The 15848-nt window shown below is 41.9% G+C and overlaps 1 protein-coding gene and 1 pseudogene across 1 annotated transcript in view; one reads left to right on the top strand and one right to left on the bottom strand.

Moving 5' to 3' along the window:
• Positions 1-15848, bottom strand: part of Efhb (EF-hand domain family member B) — an 87560-nt gene that overhangs the window by 18908 nt on the left and 52804 nt on the right. The window contains exons 8-10 of the mRNA XM_057751359.1: positions 9038-9121; positions 8362-8429; positions 3027-3181 (exon numbers count right to left, since the gene is read on the bottom strand). Of these exons, the coding sequence (XP_057607342.1) occupies positions 3027-3181; positions 8362-8429; positions 9038-9121 (307 nt within the window). The remainder of the gene's footprint in view (positions 1-3026; positions 3182-8361; positions 8430-9037; positions 9122-15848) is intronic.
• On the top strand, positions 14080-15448 carry LOC130862070 (regulator of nonsense transcripts 3B-like; annotated as a pseudogene).

The following is a 15848-nucleotide window of genomic DNA, read 5'->3' as shown; positions in this document are numbered from 1 at the left end:
GGGGGAGGAGGAAAGGCTCACACATCCATATTTCTGTTCATCTTCAAAGGAAGTCAGGATAGGAACTCAAACATGGCAGGATCGTAGAGATAGGAGCTGATACAGAGGCCACAGAGAGACACTACTTACTGGCTTGCTCCCATGGTTTCCTCAGCCTGTTTTACAGAAGCCTGGACCAGCAGCCTAGGGAGGGCACCACCCACAACAGGCTGGGTCACTCCCACATCAGTTGTTAATTAAGGTTTGTCCTATATCTGATAGAAGTATTTTCTCAGTTGAAGCTCCCTCCTATCAGATAGCTCTAGTTTGTGTCAAGTTGCCATTAAGACTAGCCAGCACAGCAGATTCTGTTATTCGTATTTGTGAGCTGTTTAAAACTGACTGAAAGTAGCTAGAGTCTAGTTCTGTGACCAAGCACTTGTCTAGGAAGTATGATGCCTGAGTTTCATCCCAACCGTGCACACACACACACACACACACACACACACAAATTACGACAGATTTGAGTCAGGTATTATAGTGTATGCCTGTAATCTCAACTTGGAAGTGGAGACAGGAGGCTCAGAATCCAAGGGCATCCTGTGCTACATAGTAACCCTACCTAGCCAAGTTTGTACGGGTGTGGGGGTGCTCTCTCAGTCTATCTCTATCTCTGTCTCTCTCTGTCTGTCTGTTTCTATGTGTATATGAATAAAATTTTAAATCTGATTACGTTAACTTACATATTTTTGTATTGAAAATCATCTTGAAATTGAGGATACCCAGTAGTCATTAAAAACCAGACAAAACATCAAATATATTTTCTCTTTCTTAATTTAATCTGTAATTATGTGTATGTGTCCGTATGAGGGAATGTGCACATTGTGCAGAGCATCAGATTCCCTGGAGCTGGAGCTAAAAGTGATTGTGAGCCAATTGCAAATACTGGGAATGAACTCAGGTCCTCTACAAGAACTAAGAGCCATCTCCACAACCACACATACATTTTATTTACTTTTCATTCTTTTCTTTTTCTTTTCCTTTTATTTTTTTGTTTGTTTGTTTGTTTCTTCTATTGTGACAGGGTCTCTCTGTGTAGTCCTAGCTGTCCTGGAACTTGCTATGTAGATCAGTCTGGCCTCAAACTCACCTGAAATCTGCCTGTGCCTGGCTACGCAATGATGGGATTAAAGGAAGGTGCTACCTTGACTCACTTATACTTTCTTAAAACACAATTTTGAGGGCAAAGCAGTGACTTATAGACGTCTTTGTCACCTATGTGCTTATCATAACTTCTTTACAGAGGGTGGGAGACAAAAACAAAACAGAGTTTTGCTAGACAGCCCTATCAACAGGCCTCAAAAAACTTGATTCTTCTGCATCAACCATGGAATACTAACCAGTCCAACATTTGATGCCTCAAATTAGTACAATTTTAAGTGAATATGTTTTGTTTTCTGTTTATATTTTATTTTATTGATAATGAGAAGTATTATTCATTAGTGCACAGTTATGTAATTCCCAGGCCTAAAACCAAAGTAGTTGTTCTTAAATAAATTAGTCAGTGAGCAAGGGATATTTTTAATTAATTTTTAAAATGAAAAAAACACACACACACACAAACACTGTGATCAGCACAGGAAGGGAGACAGGAATATTTCTTTTTTTTCTCTTTTTTAAATTATTTTGCGCGTGCACACACACACACACACACAGAGTGTAATTTACAATTTAACGAGATACTTATACTTAGGAAATTACATAGTACATAAACCCATTAAGGATCAGAAGGAAGAGAAGCTAATGCAGAACTAAGATTTTAAGGTTTTGTAAAGACTTTTAAGGTTTGTTTTGTATTTCACTCAGCCTTATTCATATCTCAATTAGAGCACTATACAGTGACATGATTTATATTCATGTTGTCCTGGATTCTTTATAATTATTTATTACAAACTTGTGGCTGTTTCTATTAACTTTCTTTTATATGAATAATGTACACAAATTTCTTAAAATTTTTGCTTATTTAATTTTGAATAAAAACTAAATTCATAATTAAAATGGTTGTTATACTCTATACCAACACATATCGTATGTATTGATAACACACTCATTCGAAAATGGTTTGTAGGTTCAGCAAAAAAGCTCAGTGGGTAGGGACACTCATGCCAGACCTGATGACCTGAGTTTAATCCCCAGATCCTACAAGAATCTTTTTAAATATTCTTAATCGGCCTAGAAAAGCAGATACAATGAGGCACAAAAGGGAGTAGAGGAAAATCAAAGCAAAGTAAAAATGAAAAATAAATTCAAATGCCCACAAAGTTGACCCTGAAATTATTCAATGGGCTGTGAGCTTCCTGAAAAGCAGGGCAAAAATTTTGAAAAGGAACTGGAAGTGCAAGTCAGAGCATGCCACATGCTTAGCATGTGTAAAGTCCCAGGTTCAACCTCCAGCACCCAAAACTAAATGAACAAATTACATTTACAGTAATTTAAAATGTTTCAATCTTGGCATGGAGGTGCAGCCCATTCAAAGCCAGTTGCTAAATCCCCAGTACCACAAAAACCAGATGTGGTTTTATGTAAAGTCTTTGATCTTGTGCTACAACACAACAACTACAAGAGACCCTGTCTCAAAAAAAAAAAAAAAATCAAATGGTCTTGCACCCATTGGCTGGATATCAGTCCCAAGTCAATGGAATTCTATGATTCAGTTAGATATAGATTGACGTTTCTATGTATAGACACCAAAACTTAAGTATAAAACTATCCAGTGTCCCCTGCAGATCCACAGAGCTACGTTTTCCCTTGTTCTCAGAACACTGAGATTTACCCAGTTCTGTTTATGTAGAGGACAAAAGTAGCCATTGGCCATGGTTCAAACCACACAGTCATAAATGTGTTTCAAGTAAACTGCACTCACGGGAACAAGTAATGAATGAGTTGGCTATGACCTCCAGGCCACAGTTTACTAACCCCCCCATCTGCACCAGTCTGCTGGAATTTACCTATGCACCATAACCCCCTTGTTCTGCAGAACTACTGGCCTTGTCATAGTGCCTGAAAGCCGACAGCAAAGTGTTAAAGTGCTGGTAATTAAATTTCTTCAAGTGATGACGAGCAGCGGCAATCATGGCTCGCTGGCGATCTTTGCCACGAAGATATTCACCAGGGCGTCTGTAATGGATGAGATCGCCAGCTCCTATTGAAGAAAGAAGTTGTCTTACATGTGAATGTAAAATATGCCCATAATATTTCCAGAGAAGGAAACAGAGGCAGAGATAGACCTAGAAACCTCTAGGAATGAAAAACATAAAAACCAATCACATCTAATGCTGGCACTATCCACCACTACTTCAGTTTTGTAGACAAGGTCATGAGACCTTGTCTCATGTAGCTCAGGCTGGCCTCACTGAACTCATGGCAATCCTTTCAGTCTCCTAAGACTGGAATTCCAGGTGTACAGAGCACACTCGCTCTGATACTATTATGCAGAATACTTCCGTGTATAAAAATTAGACATAAAAGTTAATGTTTCTGTTTGGTCTTTTTAAATAGCATGCACGGCTGTATGCAGGAGTGCACATTCATGAAAGTGCAGACAAGAGGCCAGAGAAGAACTTCAGGTATCTTCCTCTATCATTCCCCAGTAACTGCCTTAAGCCAAGGTCTCTCAGTGGGCAGGCAGCTCACATTTTCAGGACAGATGATTTGCTGGCTGGCTGGCTGGCTGGCTGGCTGGCTGGCTGGCTGGCTGGCTGGCTGGCTGGCTGGCTGGCTGGCTGGCTGAGAGTGATTCTAAATAATGCAGCTGTGCAAAAACAGAGTGCTTATGATATCTATCTCTCTCTCTCTCTTTCTCACTCTTGCTCTCATTTTTGAGGGAAGATCTCTCTTGGCTAAGGATCTAGATAGATGTAGGCATTTGTTCGCATTGTGAAAAGCCCAGGTTCAATCCCATACTGAAAAGAACAATCAAAAAAATTTTAAACATGTTCTCTTGCTCTATTACTCGAAGATACCCTCAAACTTAAAGCAACCATCCAGTCTTCGTCTCTCAAATGCTGAGATTACAGAATGAGCCACCATCCCTGACGAGGGTACATTACAATTTAAATGTGTTTCAAGATGGGTCCCATGGATAAACAAATGTGTTGCTGTGCACAGTGTAATCCCAGGATTGGGAGAGATAGATAAGACATATGGCAAGTTGTACTGCTTCAAAAACAAATATCTCAAGACAGTTTCTGATTCTGTAAATTTATAGTGTGCCCTAAAATACGCATTTCTCCTCTTTATTTTTAATATTTTTTGTATGTAAATATTTTGCCTGCATGTGTGTCTGTGTCCTACATGTGTTCACAGAAGCTAGAAGAGGGCATTGTATCTCCTGGAAGTGAAGTGAGCCACCATGTGAGTGCTGGGAATTGAACCCCAGTCCTCTAGAAGATCAAGTGCTCTTAACCATTGAGCAATCTCTGCAGCCTTCATTTCTTTATTTAATGTGTATAACACAATTAATAAAAATCCAGAGACAGATATTGGGGTTCAACATAAAAAGCAAAACATCTGGCCATTGGCTCTTACCTCTACCTCAGCCTGAAATGGTGATCCTGCCTCCAGGAATCTCAGAATGAGACTGTGTCTGTGAGCTGTCCCTCTCATCTTGTATTCCTCTCTAGCACTAGGATTAAAGGTGTACACCACTACCGCCCAGTTTCTATGGCAACTAATGTGGCTATTGGGATTAAAGGTGTGTGTCACCAACTGCCTGGTCTGTAAAGCTGAACAATGAGGCTGCTTTACTCTCTGAACTTTAGAAAAGCTTTACTTATTAAAATACAAATGAAATACCATTACCTTTCCCCTTTTTGTCTAAAATAAAAAGGCGGCTATAACTAATATAAAATACTATATGCAATGGGGCACTGAACTGAACAGAGAATTCTCAACAGAAGAAATTTAAATGGCCAAAAGACACTTAAGGTCATGCTCAACCTCCTTAGCGATCAGGGAAATTAAAACAACTTTGAGATACCATCTTACACCTGTCAGAATGGCTAAAATCAAGAACACCAATGATAGCCTTTGCTGGAGAGGTTGTGGAGTAAGGGGTACACTCATCCATTGCTGGTGGGAATGCAAACTTGTGCAACCACTTTGGAAAGCAGTGTGGCAATTTCTCAGGAAATTCGGGATCAATCTACCCCAAGACCCAGCAATACCACTCTTGGGAATATACCCAAGAGATACCCTATCAGATGACAAAAGCATTTGTTCAATTATGTTCATAGCAGCATTATTTGTAATAGCCAGAACCTGGAAACAACCTAGATGCCCTTCAGTGGAAGAATGGATGAAGAAAGTGTGGAATATATACATATTAGAGTACTACTCAGCGGTAAAAAACAATGACATCGTGAATTTTGCATGCAAATGGATGGAAATAGAAAACACTATCCTGAATGAGGTGTCCCAGACCCAAAAAGATGAACATGGGATGTACTCACTCATAATTGGTTTCTAGCCATAAATAAAGGACATTGAGCCTATAATTTGTGATCCTAGAGAAGCTAAATAAGAAGGTGAACCCAAAGAAAAACATAGTTATCCTCCTGGATATAGGAAGTAGACAAGATTGCCGGGAAAAAACTGGGAACTTGGGGGTGAGGTGGGATGGAGGTAAGGGGAAATGGGGTGAGAAAAGTGAGAAGGGGAGGATGGGGGGAGCTTGGGGGAATGGGATGGTTGGGATAAAGGAAGGGTGGATATGGGAGCAGGGAAGTATATATCCTAATTAAGGGAGCCATCTTAGGGTTGGCAAGAGACTTGACTCTAGAGGGGCTCGCAGGTATCCAGGGAGAGGTCCCCAGTTAGTACCTTGGGCAACTGAGGAGAGGGAACCTGAAATGACCCTATCCTATAGCCATACTGATGAATATCTTGCATATCACCATAGAACCTTCATCTGGCGATGGATGGAGATAGAGACAGAGACCCGCATTGGAGCAATGGACTGAGCTCCCAAGGTCCAAATGAGGAGCAGAAGGAGGGAGAACATGAGCAAGGAAGTCAGGACCGTGAGGGGTGCACCCACCCACTGTGACAGTGGGGCTGATCTATTGGGAGCTCACCAAGGCCACCTAGACTGGGACTGAATAAGCATGGGATAAAATCGGACTCTCTGAACATGGCAGACAATGAAGGCTGATGAGAAGCCAAGGACAATGGCACTAGGTTTCAATCCTACTGCATGAACTGGCTTTGTGGGAGCCTAGCCTGTTTGGATGCTCACCTTCCTGGACCTGGATGGAGGGGGGGGACCTTGGATTTCCCACAGGGCAGGGAATCCAGACTGCTTTTCAGACTCGAGAGGGAGGGGGAATGAAGAGAAGGGAGTGAGGAGGAGTGGGGAGCGGGGGAGAGGAGTGGGGGGAGAGAAGAGTGGGAGGAGGGGGAGGGAAATGGGAGGAGGGAAGGAGGCGGAAATTTTTTCAACAAAAAAAAATTTTTAAAAAAAGACTTGTGCAACATCCCTCAAAAAAAAAAACTATATGCATTAAGTACAATGACTGTGTGCAATATATATAGGCAATAAACACTTCAGCAATGTTTAGTCCATTTGCATTTGACAAATTCAGAGAAAATATGTCATTTTTATTCTATCTTGGTGAGTCCAAAATCTTGTACCTAATTTACTTTCTATCATAATTTGCTTTCTGTCTCAGGTAAACAAGGAAAACTATAACTGTAACTATCTATTCTTCAACTCCCTCAGAGACTCAAGAAGGAAATAATATGTATCAGCATTTTATTTGTATTTTAATAAATAAAGCTCGCCTGAAGATCAGAGGGTAAAACAGTCCCACTGGTCAGCCTTGCAGGCCATACAGTGGTAACACACATCTTTAATCCCAATAGCCACACTAGTTGCCATAGAAACTGGGTGATGCATGCCTTTAAGCTCAGTGGTGCACACCTTTAATCCCAGAACTAAAGAGGACTATAAAACAGAAGGAGACAGTTCTCAGACATAGTCTCATTCTGAGATTCCTAGAGGCAGGATCACCATTTCAGACTGAGGTAGAGGTAAGAGTCAGTGGCCAGCTGTTTTGCTTTTCTGACCTTCGGGTTAAACCCCAATATCTGTCTCTGGGTTTCTATTAATCACGCTACAAATATATACTTACTGAGCAAGAGAGATGGCTGAGTGATTAAGAGCACGCAATGCTCTTCCAGAGGACCCGAGTTCACATCTCATTACCCACATCAGATGCCTCACAACCATTTGTAACTCCTCTGATTTACAGGGTACCTGCACACACATGTACATATACTTCCTTACTTGTGTATAGGGTACATGGGGGACATGTGCACAGGCATGAGCACTTAGAGGCTCACAAGTGCACCATGGCACTCATGAGGAGGTCAAAGGACACTTGGGAGCTGGCTGTCCTTCCACCATATGGGCCCCAAGTTTGGCACTGAGTCATCTTGCCAACCCAGATTTGGCAATATTTTTTTGTTTTGTTTGTTTGTTTTTAAGACAGGATTTCTCTGAGTAACAGCCCTGGCTATCCTGGAACTCCCTCTGTAGACCAGGCTGGCCTCAAACTCATAGAGATCCTCCTGTCTCTGCCTCCCAAATGCTGGGGATAAAGGTGTGCGCCACCACAGCCCAGCCAGAATTTGTATTTTTAAGAGGCGCCAAGAGACCTCCCTGTCATGATGTAAGTACATTGAAATTAAATGAAAAGCTGGCTTATCTCACTGAGTTCCCTTAATAAGTTTATATTTATTTTCTACATAAAAGTCCATATACAGTATTAATGATAGGACCTTTAAACTGTATTAGTTCACATATAACATAAAAAAATCTTTCTCATACATCATTAATGTTATAAAGCGTTAATGCTTTCACATCAGAAGCTTCGAGGGACTGGAAACATCATAATGGTGGAGTACACTGTCCAGCATGCATCAGGCTCGGGGTCAACATCTAGCACTACAAAAATGTACATATGTATCTGTGTCCCTGGTGAATGCAGCAGCGTAGCTTTCTGGGTATGTTATTCAACAGTTTATTTAGTATGCGTCTGTTGCGGGAGGTCCTTCCGCTCCTCCAGCCAATAGCCGCTGAGATCATGCGTCCGGGGTCAGCATGCTGAGCAATAACAAGACCCCAGCACCTGCAGCCCTTTATGGGGATTTGGGGGAAAGAGATTATTTCAGATATTTCAATACAGGTTAAAAGCATAGGGGTTGATAGAAAAAGAGACTCTCAGAAAGTCACACCCAGGACCTGGGTGTGGGCTTCTCTAAGAAAGCCGCTCCGTTAATGGGGATGTGTTAATTTGTCAAGAAGAAAAGTCACATATTTACCATAGTCCTCAGGCTGAAGGCAAGCTCCAAATGTGTGGCCTGGGTCAACATTCATAGTTTCTGCAATTCTACAGGAGAAAGCAGACTCTTTAGGTTGAAGTTCCCACCATCTGAAGCTCAACATTATATATGTTTGCCTTAGGCCCCCTAACAAACTACCCTAGACTATAGTCTATAGACTCTTCTATAGACACACTGTGAAAAATCAAAGGGAAGACACAAGAGTCTAGTGTTCATTTACGTTAACAATGGCTGAAGGTTTTCCTAGCAGACCACTCCATGGGAAGGGAGGGGTGGAGGGGTGAGAAATAGGATTCAAACCAAATATGATCAAAAATATTTTTTCTGATACACGAAAAATTAAGCTTCATACAGAATTCTCTCTCCCTCTTCCCCAAATGTGTACAAGTCTACTGCTGTAGGCAGTGACAGTATTCCACTGATAAACAACAGAAGAATAATTTTCTTATTATTAAATAAAATAATGAAATTTAATAAAATGCAAACCAACACTGGTTTTCAATGGTTGGCCTCCAATTCAATAATGTAGGTAAAGACGACCTTAAGCTCCAGTCCTCCTGCCTCTACTTTTCAGTACTAAGATGACAGATATGTGCCATCAAGCCTATCCAGAGGACCAGAGGACACTCAATATGGGCCTCAAATTCAAACTCACGGGTCTAAAACACTTCCAAGTTTGTGCTGAAACTTTTCCTTGAAGTCATCAGCCCTTTGGGATGTAAATTTAGCTCCTCGTTTCCTACAAAATGAGAAAATTTCAGGTATCTTTATTATTAAAATGTCCTCAGTTATAAAATATTCACACAGTAAAAGGTATCATAATATCACTGTGCCTTCAATGAACAAGTCTCAGAAGACATTCCATGCTTAACACTACCATGTGTTGATGCTTCTATCACAAAATCTGTAATAAAAATACATTTGGTAGATAGTAAACAGCATGGTCTGTATAGAAAGTGGGGGTATAGTTGAGAGGGAGGTTTGCATAGTAGATATGAGGAAGAGTACAGAAGAGGCATCTAGAAGAGTCTAGAAGAGCGAGAGAAAGTAGTGAACTAAACATGACCCACAGACTGACCAGGTCCATGGGAGGAAAAAGAGAGAGGAAGAAAAGAGAGGATGAGGAAGAGTTCAGGCAAAGGAAACCAAGAAAACGCATGGCAAAAATGGCAGGGTTATATAAAAATTAAAAGCTGGGGCAAGGGAAGCCCATAATCTGGAACGGTTTAGGGTGGGGACGGGTGAGAAGAGCTGAGAGAAGGGTCATCTTAGAGGCCCTAATTCACTTTCATATGCTAATAGGCACCGCAGTTCACATTTGTCCGTTTTTCTTTTGGACCTGGCAGTCTGGAGATATAGCTTAGTGGAAGAACACTTGCCTAGCATGTATGAAGTTCAGTCCTTAACGCGGTAAATGGGGGGTGGGGGTGGGGGTGAAGAACACTTGCCTAGCATGTATGCAGTTCAGTCCTTAACACAGTAAATGGGGGCGGGGGGTCAGAGTCAGGGAAAGAAATATGCCCTGGCCTCAAAACTATAGCCAAAAAGCTAAAATTAAAAAAATAAAATAAGCCGGGCGGTGGTGGCGCACGCCTTTAATCCCAGCACTCGGGAGGCAGAGGCAGGCGGATCTCTGTGAGTTCGAGACCAGCCTGGTCTACAAGAGCTAGTTCCAGGACAGGCTCCAAAACCACAGAGAAACCCTGTCTCGAAAACCCCCCCCAAAAAAAAAATAAATAAATAAAATAAAATAAAATAAACAATTTGACCCTGAAACCAGAGTTAAATCTGCCCTTGATTAACTAAGCAGAAAACCAAATAATCCCTGTGCAGGGAAACGAACCAGTCCCTGAACAGAGATCTAGCCAATCTGAGCTCAAGGGACTGAAATCTAACCAATTCCCACCCTGAAAACCTTTGCCCTGGAAAAACTTTGCCCCTAAGAATTCCTATATAAGCCCTGGTTCAGTTTGAGGCTGCCCTTTTTCTACCCTGGCTGAGGCACCCACTCTCCTGGGTTGTTCTCTCCCAATAAATTTCTTGAAGAAGGTTTGGGTGAGACCTTCTTTCCCTGGAGCAGAGACAGAGCAGAGCAGGGCTGTAATACTTTAGCTGGGGACCTTCCTCTAAAAGAGCAGAGCTGTCACACTCCTGGGCACTGGAGCCAAATTGTAACAACTTTTCTGGGGAAGCCCTTCCCTGCCAAGGTAGAGTTGCTACATTGAGGATACTTTTCCCTAGAGCAGGGCAGAAAACTCCTATGCTTGCTGTGACCTATGTTATTCCCTGGCTCAGGAGTGCCGGAATACTCTTCAATTCAAGCCATAGCACTCAGTATTCCCTGGTCCCCAACCACCAGAATACTCTTCCTCCTGAGCTGTAACACTCAGTATTCCCTGGCCGAGTGCCAGAATACTTCTCCTTCTGAGCCCTAACACTCACTCAGTATTCCTTGGCTCCTGACTGGCAGGATCCCTTTCCATCTGAGCCGCAATGCTTACATGTGCTTACATGCAATGCTTACATGTGAAGGGAAGGATGCGCCCCATAGGATCAAAGTTCCTTTGATGTAGAGATATCTCAAATAAGCATGTTAAAATAATAGTGAACCACACTTATTTGTATAACCATATACAGTCTTAGTCCTATGCCACTTAGAATGTTAAAATAATGATGAACTACTCTTAAGGTCTAAGTATATACGGCCTTACTCCTTTCCCAGTTGTAAAGTGCTTAGTTCAGAGAATGTAACTAAGAAAACTATAAATGTTCACATAAAAATATGTCTTGGGGGCAAGCTCACCTTAGGATACCCACACACACTAAATAAACGTTTAAAGAAAAGCACAGTTGCTTCTTTGCCACCCGTGATTTTACTTTGTCTGCTGTTGCCCTACTCAATGCCTCCTCAGGTCCCTGACCTCATTTACTGGAGGAAAAGGGAGGGAGAGAGAGAGAGAGAGAGAGAGCGAGCAAGCTATCCTTAGCAACCCTTTGAGGCAGAACTTTAGAAGCCACCAAGTCACATATACAAACATTGTAAAGAGATTCAGGCAAGATTCTTTCTTTCACCCACACCTGGGTGAGTACTGCCTTCCTTTCCTATAAGTTTCTTCCTACACACACACACACACACACACACACACATTCACACACACTTGTATTTGTGTTACAGTATCTTCTTAGGGGCTACAGAAGTAGCTCAGAGGATGAGAGCAGGAGGATTATCTGGGTCCAGATTCCAAACAGCCGCATAAAAAAGTTGGGTCTGGTCATAAGTGCCTTCTGTGACAGGGGTGGGGAGGCAGATCCCATGGGCTCCCTTTGGCCAGCCAGTTTGCCAAAAATGGTAAGCTTCTGTTTCAGTGAAAGACACTGCCTCAGGGGAAGAAGGTGGAGAGCTACAAGGAAAGATACTTGACACTGTCTTCCTCTGGCCTCCACACGCACTTGGACAGTTTTACGCATATATTACACATGTACAAACACACACACATACCCCACAGACAACACACATAAAAACCATAACAGTTTAAAATGTTTTAATCTCTGCTAATAAGTTCAAACTCTGCTTCTCATACCAAATCATCCTGAAATTCTTTTTTGTGGCAATGTCAAAAATACCAACTTCACTCAGAAAAGAACTCCTCAGGCTGGTGTGTGTGTGTGTGTGTGTGTGTGTGTGTAGCTGCATCCCTCCCGTCCCTACCATGTTTATGCCCTTTCATCTCCACCTAAGAATCAGTAGTAAGAAAGCAGTCCACACAGTGTTTAGAAATATGGGAAGCAGGGCTGGAGAGATGGCTCCTGGTTAAGAGCACTTGCTGCTCTTGCAGAGGACCCCTCAGAACCCATGCAGGGGCTCACAACTGTCTGTAACTTCAGTTCCCAGGGATCTAAATCCTTCTTCTGCCCTCTGTGTACACTACATACACATGGTACACAGGCATACATATAGGCAAAACACCATATACATAAAAATAATGCTAATAAAACCATTTTTAATGTAGAAAGCTGGAGCAGTGGAGCTACTATGATTAGATAGTCAGGAGGTTATAGCAGGGGAACGTGCCAATCCAATAAATAGAAGCAGAGCCTGTCTCTCTAAAAAAAAAAAAAAAAAGAAAGAAAGCATTTATATCACACACACACCAACACACATTAGCTGAGGGCTGGGGAACTAGCTCAGTTGTTAAAGAACTTGCTGTACAAACTTGAAGGTGAAGTTCAGGTGCTCAGAATGCATGTGTCAACATGCCTATAACACTAGTTTCTGAAGGGAGAGACAGGATCCAGGATCCCTAAAGCAAGCTAACTAGGAAAACTGTTAGGGAGCACTGAGTTTGACTGAGCTACTCGGCCTCAAAGAATGATCAAAAAACATTATCAATACCACCCTGAGACCTCCACATATGCATACACATACATGCGCACTCTGCACATTAACACATGTGCCAGACACACGCACACAGAAAAAGAAAGAGGAAAAAAATTGTTTGACTTGCCTAGCATGTTTTGCATGTGTGTGTGTGCGTGTGTGTGTGATATAACTCAGTGGTTCATAAAAACATTATAGTCTCATTAGTTATAATAGAAAAATCCAAATATTCAGTCATGAGAGGTGATTAAGAACAGCCTTGCATGCATTTCAGGCTCCAGTGATGAAGACTACACACTCCTACGTAATATTTTGTGGTAGCAGTGAGGCTACAGCGTGGGGTGGCAGTCTGGTTAGAACAGCAGTATTCTGCCTGGGGACCATACTAGAAAGGGAATGTTGTGATCAAAGTAAATTGACAGGAATATGAACGTTTATTGTGTTGATTTTCTGAAGTATGAGTTTGTTACTTTCATGATCATTATCAAATAAGTAAATTTATAGCATTATTAATTAATAAATTCCCCATAAACACAGATCCTTACAGTTCCTCTGCTTTTTTAAAAAAAAAATTTTTATTCATTTACATACCAACCACAGTTTCCCCTCCCTCCCCTCCTTCCACACCCACCCCACCCCAAGTTCCTCTGAATTTAATAGCATTTCCTGATTCCTCAAATTCGGGACTGAAATTCTGAAGAATAATCTTGTGGAGAAATAAAAGGAGAAATGTAAAACAGCCCATCTCTTCTTCCTGCCCAAGAGAGGGATCTGAGAGGACAGGGAGTCATAAACAAATGGCCACAGCCTCCAGGCCGAGAGGCCCACTATGCAGGGGTAGGGACAGCTGCTGAAGCCACCCTGCCCAGGTTCGCCCCTATCTCCAGGACTTCCCCAGCATTCATCTGTGAATGAAGTGCTCCTGCTTCGTGATGTTCAAGATATGATTAAATTAATAATAAAAAGAATGAGACTTTGCCTTTGTGGCTGCTAACAATAGGAACAACACCGGCAGAAGAGTAGGAAGTTGGATGCCCAGCTGCATACTCCTTAAAGATGGCAGAAAGCAGAGTAAAGCCAGGTCTTCCCTGAGAGTTGGGAAAGCCGTTTGAAAGCATTGCTCTCCTATGGATGCTATAACAAGTTACCACAAACAGCAGCAAACAACGGAACTGTGTTCTCTCACAGATCTGTAGGCAGTTGTTGATTCAGGAGGTTTAGTATGCTCACATTTCCTCCAAAGGAGGAACCATTCCTTGCTTTTTTCCTGCAACTGTTGTCTGCTGGTATTGCTGGTGTCCTTGGTTAGAACCATGGTCATGAAGGAAGAGAAAGATCACAGGCCTAAGGAGAAGCAAGTGACCCTGTTAATGCCTCAGGGTGCCACAGGCAGCAGTGATGAGGCTACTAGTTGAGGCGCCAAAAGGGAAGATAAGCAAGATCGCAACAGGGAGAAGGAAGAAGCTTTAAGCAAGGTGGTAATTTGAAGATTACCTCCCACTTTGACCAAGGAGTGGCTTCAGGAACATCTTCAACCTATGCCTGAGCATGATCATTTTGAGTTTTTTTCCAATGATACTAGTCTGTATCCTCATATGTATGCCAGAGCATATACCAACTTTAAAAAACAAGAAGGCATTATTTTATTCAGGAACAGATTTAATGACTTTGTATTCCTCGACAATAAAGGTCAGGAATATCATGCTATAGTAGAATTTGCACCTTTTCAAAAAGCTGCAAAAGAGAAGATTAAGAAAAGAGATACAAAAGTTGAGACTATCGATGATGATCCAGAATACAGAAAATTTTTGGAGAGTTACACCACAGACAATGAAAAAATGACATCTACTCCAGAGAAATTGCTGGAGGAAATAAATAGAAGCCAAAAGTTGAAAATTAATAGCTAAAAGGACAACCCAACTTTTGAGATTTTTAAAGAACAAGCAGCGAATGAGAGAAGAAAGGGGGGAGGAAAGGAGGAGACGAGAAATGGAAAGGAAAAGGCAATGAGAAGAAGAAAATGAAAAGAAGAGGAGAAACAAAAAGCTAAGGAAGATAGAGTTCCGGAAAGGGAAAAAACAAAGGATGAACCAAAGATTAAGTTGTTCAAGAAACCAGAAAAAGGAGAAGAAAAAGACCTTAATAAAAGAGACAAAGCCAAGAAAGTGGGCAAAGAGAATCTGAATCAAGAAAGAGCCAGTGGGCAAAGTTGTACTCTGCCCAGGCGTTCTGATGTCGAACTGAAGGATGAAGAACCAAAGAGGCCTGATGATGAGAATGCCAGAGATTACAGGGACAGAGATCGGGATTATGAAAGAGAGAGGATGAAGCTGCAAAAAGAAGAACGCCAGAGGCAGAAGCAGAAGGAGCGCTATGAGAAAGAGAAGACTTTCAAATGAAAGGAAGAGGAACTGAAGAGAGAAAAAGAAGCACTTCAAGATAAAGGGAAGAAGAGTGAGAATACAGAATCAATATGCACCTCAGAAAAAAGCTGAAAAGAAAGAGGAAGTGGTTAAGAGAGATCGCATAAGGAACAAGGATCGTCCAGCAACGCAGCTGTACCAATTGGGAGCTCGAAGCCGAAACCGACTCTGTCCCCCTGATGACAACATCAAGCCTGGATATTCCCCAGTGGACAGAAAGCAGGAAAGTGGTAGTAGCCATAGAAAAGAAAGAGGAGAGGAATGAGAAGTCCCAATGACCATAGGTGTCCTGACTGTCCAGGCAGTCAAAGTGCACATATTATGCTATCCAGAAGTGCCTTCGGGGCAAAGGAACAGAGAACAAGGAAAGGGGTCGCTGTGCTGGTGGGATGAGCTACAGAGGAGTGTAGTGTGTCTAAGCAGGAATAAGATTGCAGGCTCAGAATCGAAAGTACAATTTCATTGTTTTTTGCAGTTTTCACAAGTTAATGTTAATGTCTCAGAAAAAGACAGTAGCAAGAACATTGCAAGTGCAATGTAAGGACTTAACTTTGTATGACATAAGCAAAAAAAGAGCAGGGTCTAAAATCAACGGGTGATCTTAATCCTGGCTTAGAGTGTCTTAGCTTGAGTGGAGCAGAAACACACGAAGTCTTGTCGGGGTC

The sequence above is a fragment of the Chionomys nivalis genome, chromosome 19 (genome assembly GCF_950005125.1).
Source record: "Chionomys nivalis chromosome 19, mChiNiv1.1, whole genome shotgun sequence".
Lineage (NCBI taxonomy): Eukaryota > Metazoa > Chordata > Mammalia > Rodentia > Cricetidae > Chionomys > Chionomys nivalis.
Note: the sequence above shows the minus strand (reverse complement) of the source record. Positions and strands in the feature narration are given on the sequence as shown.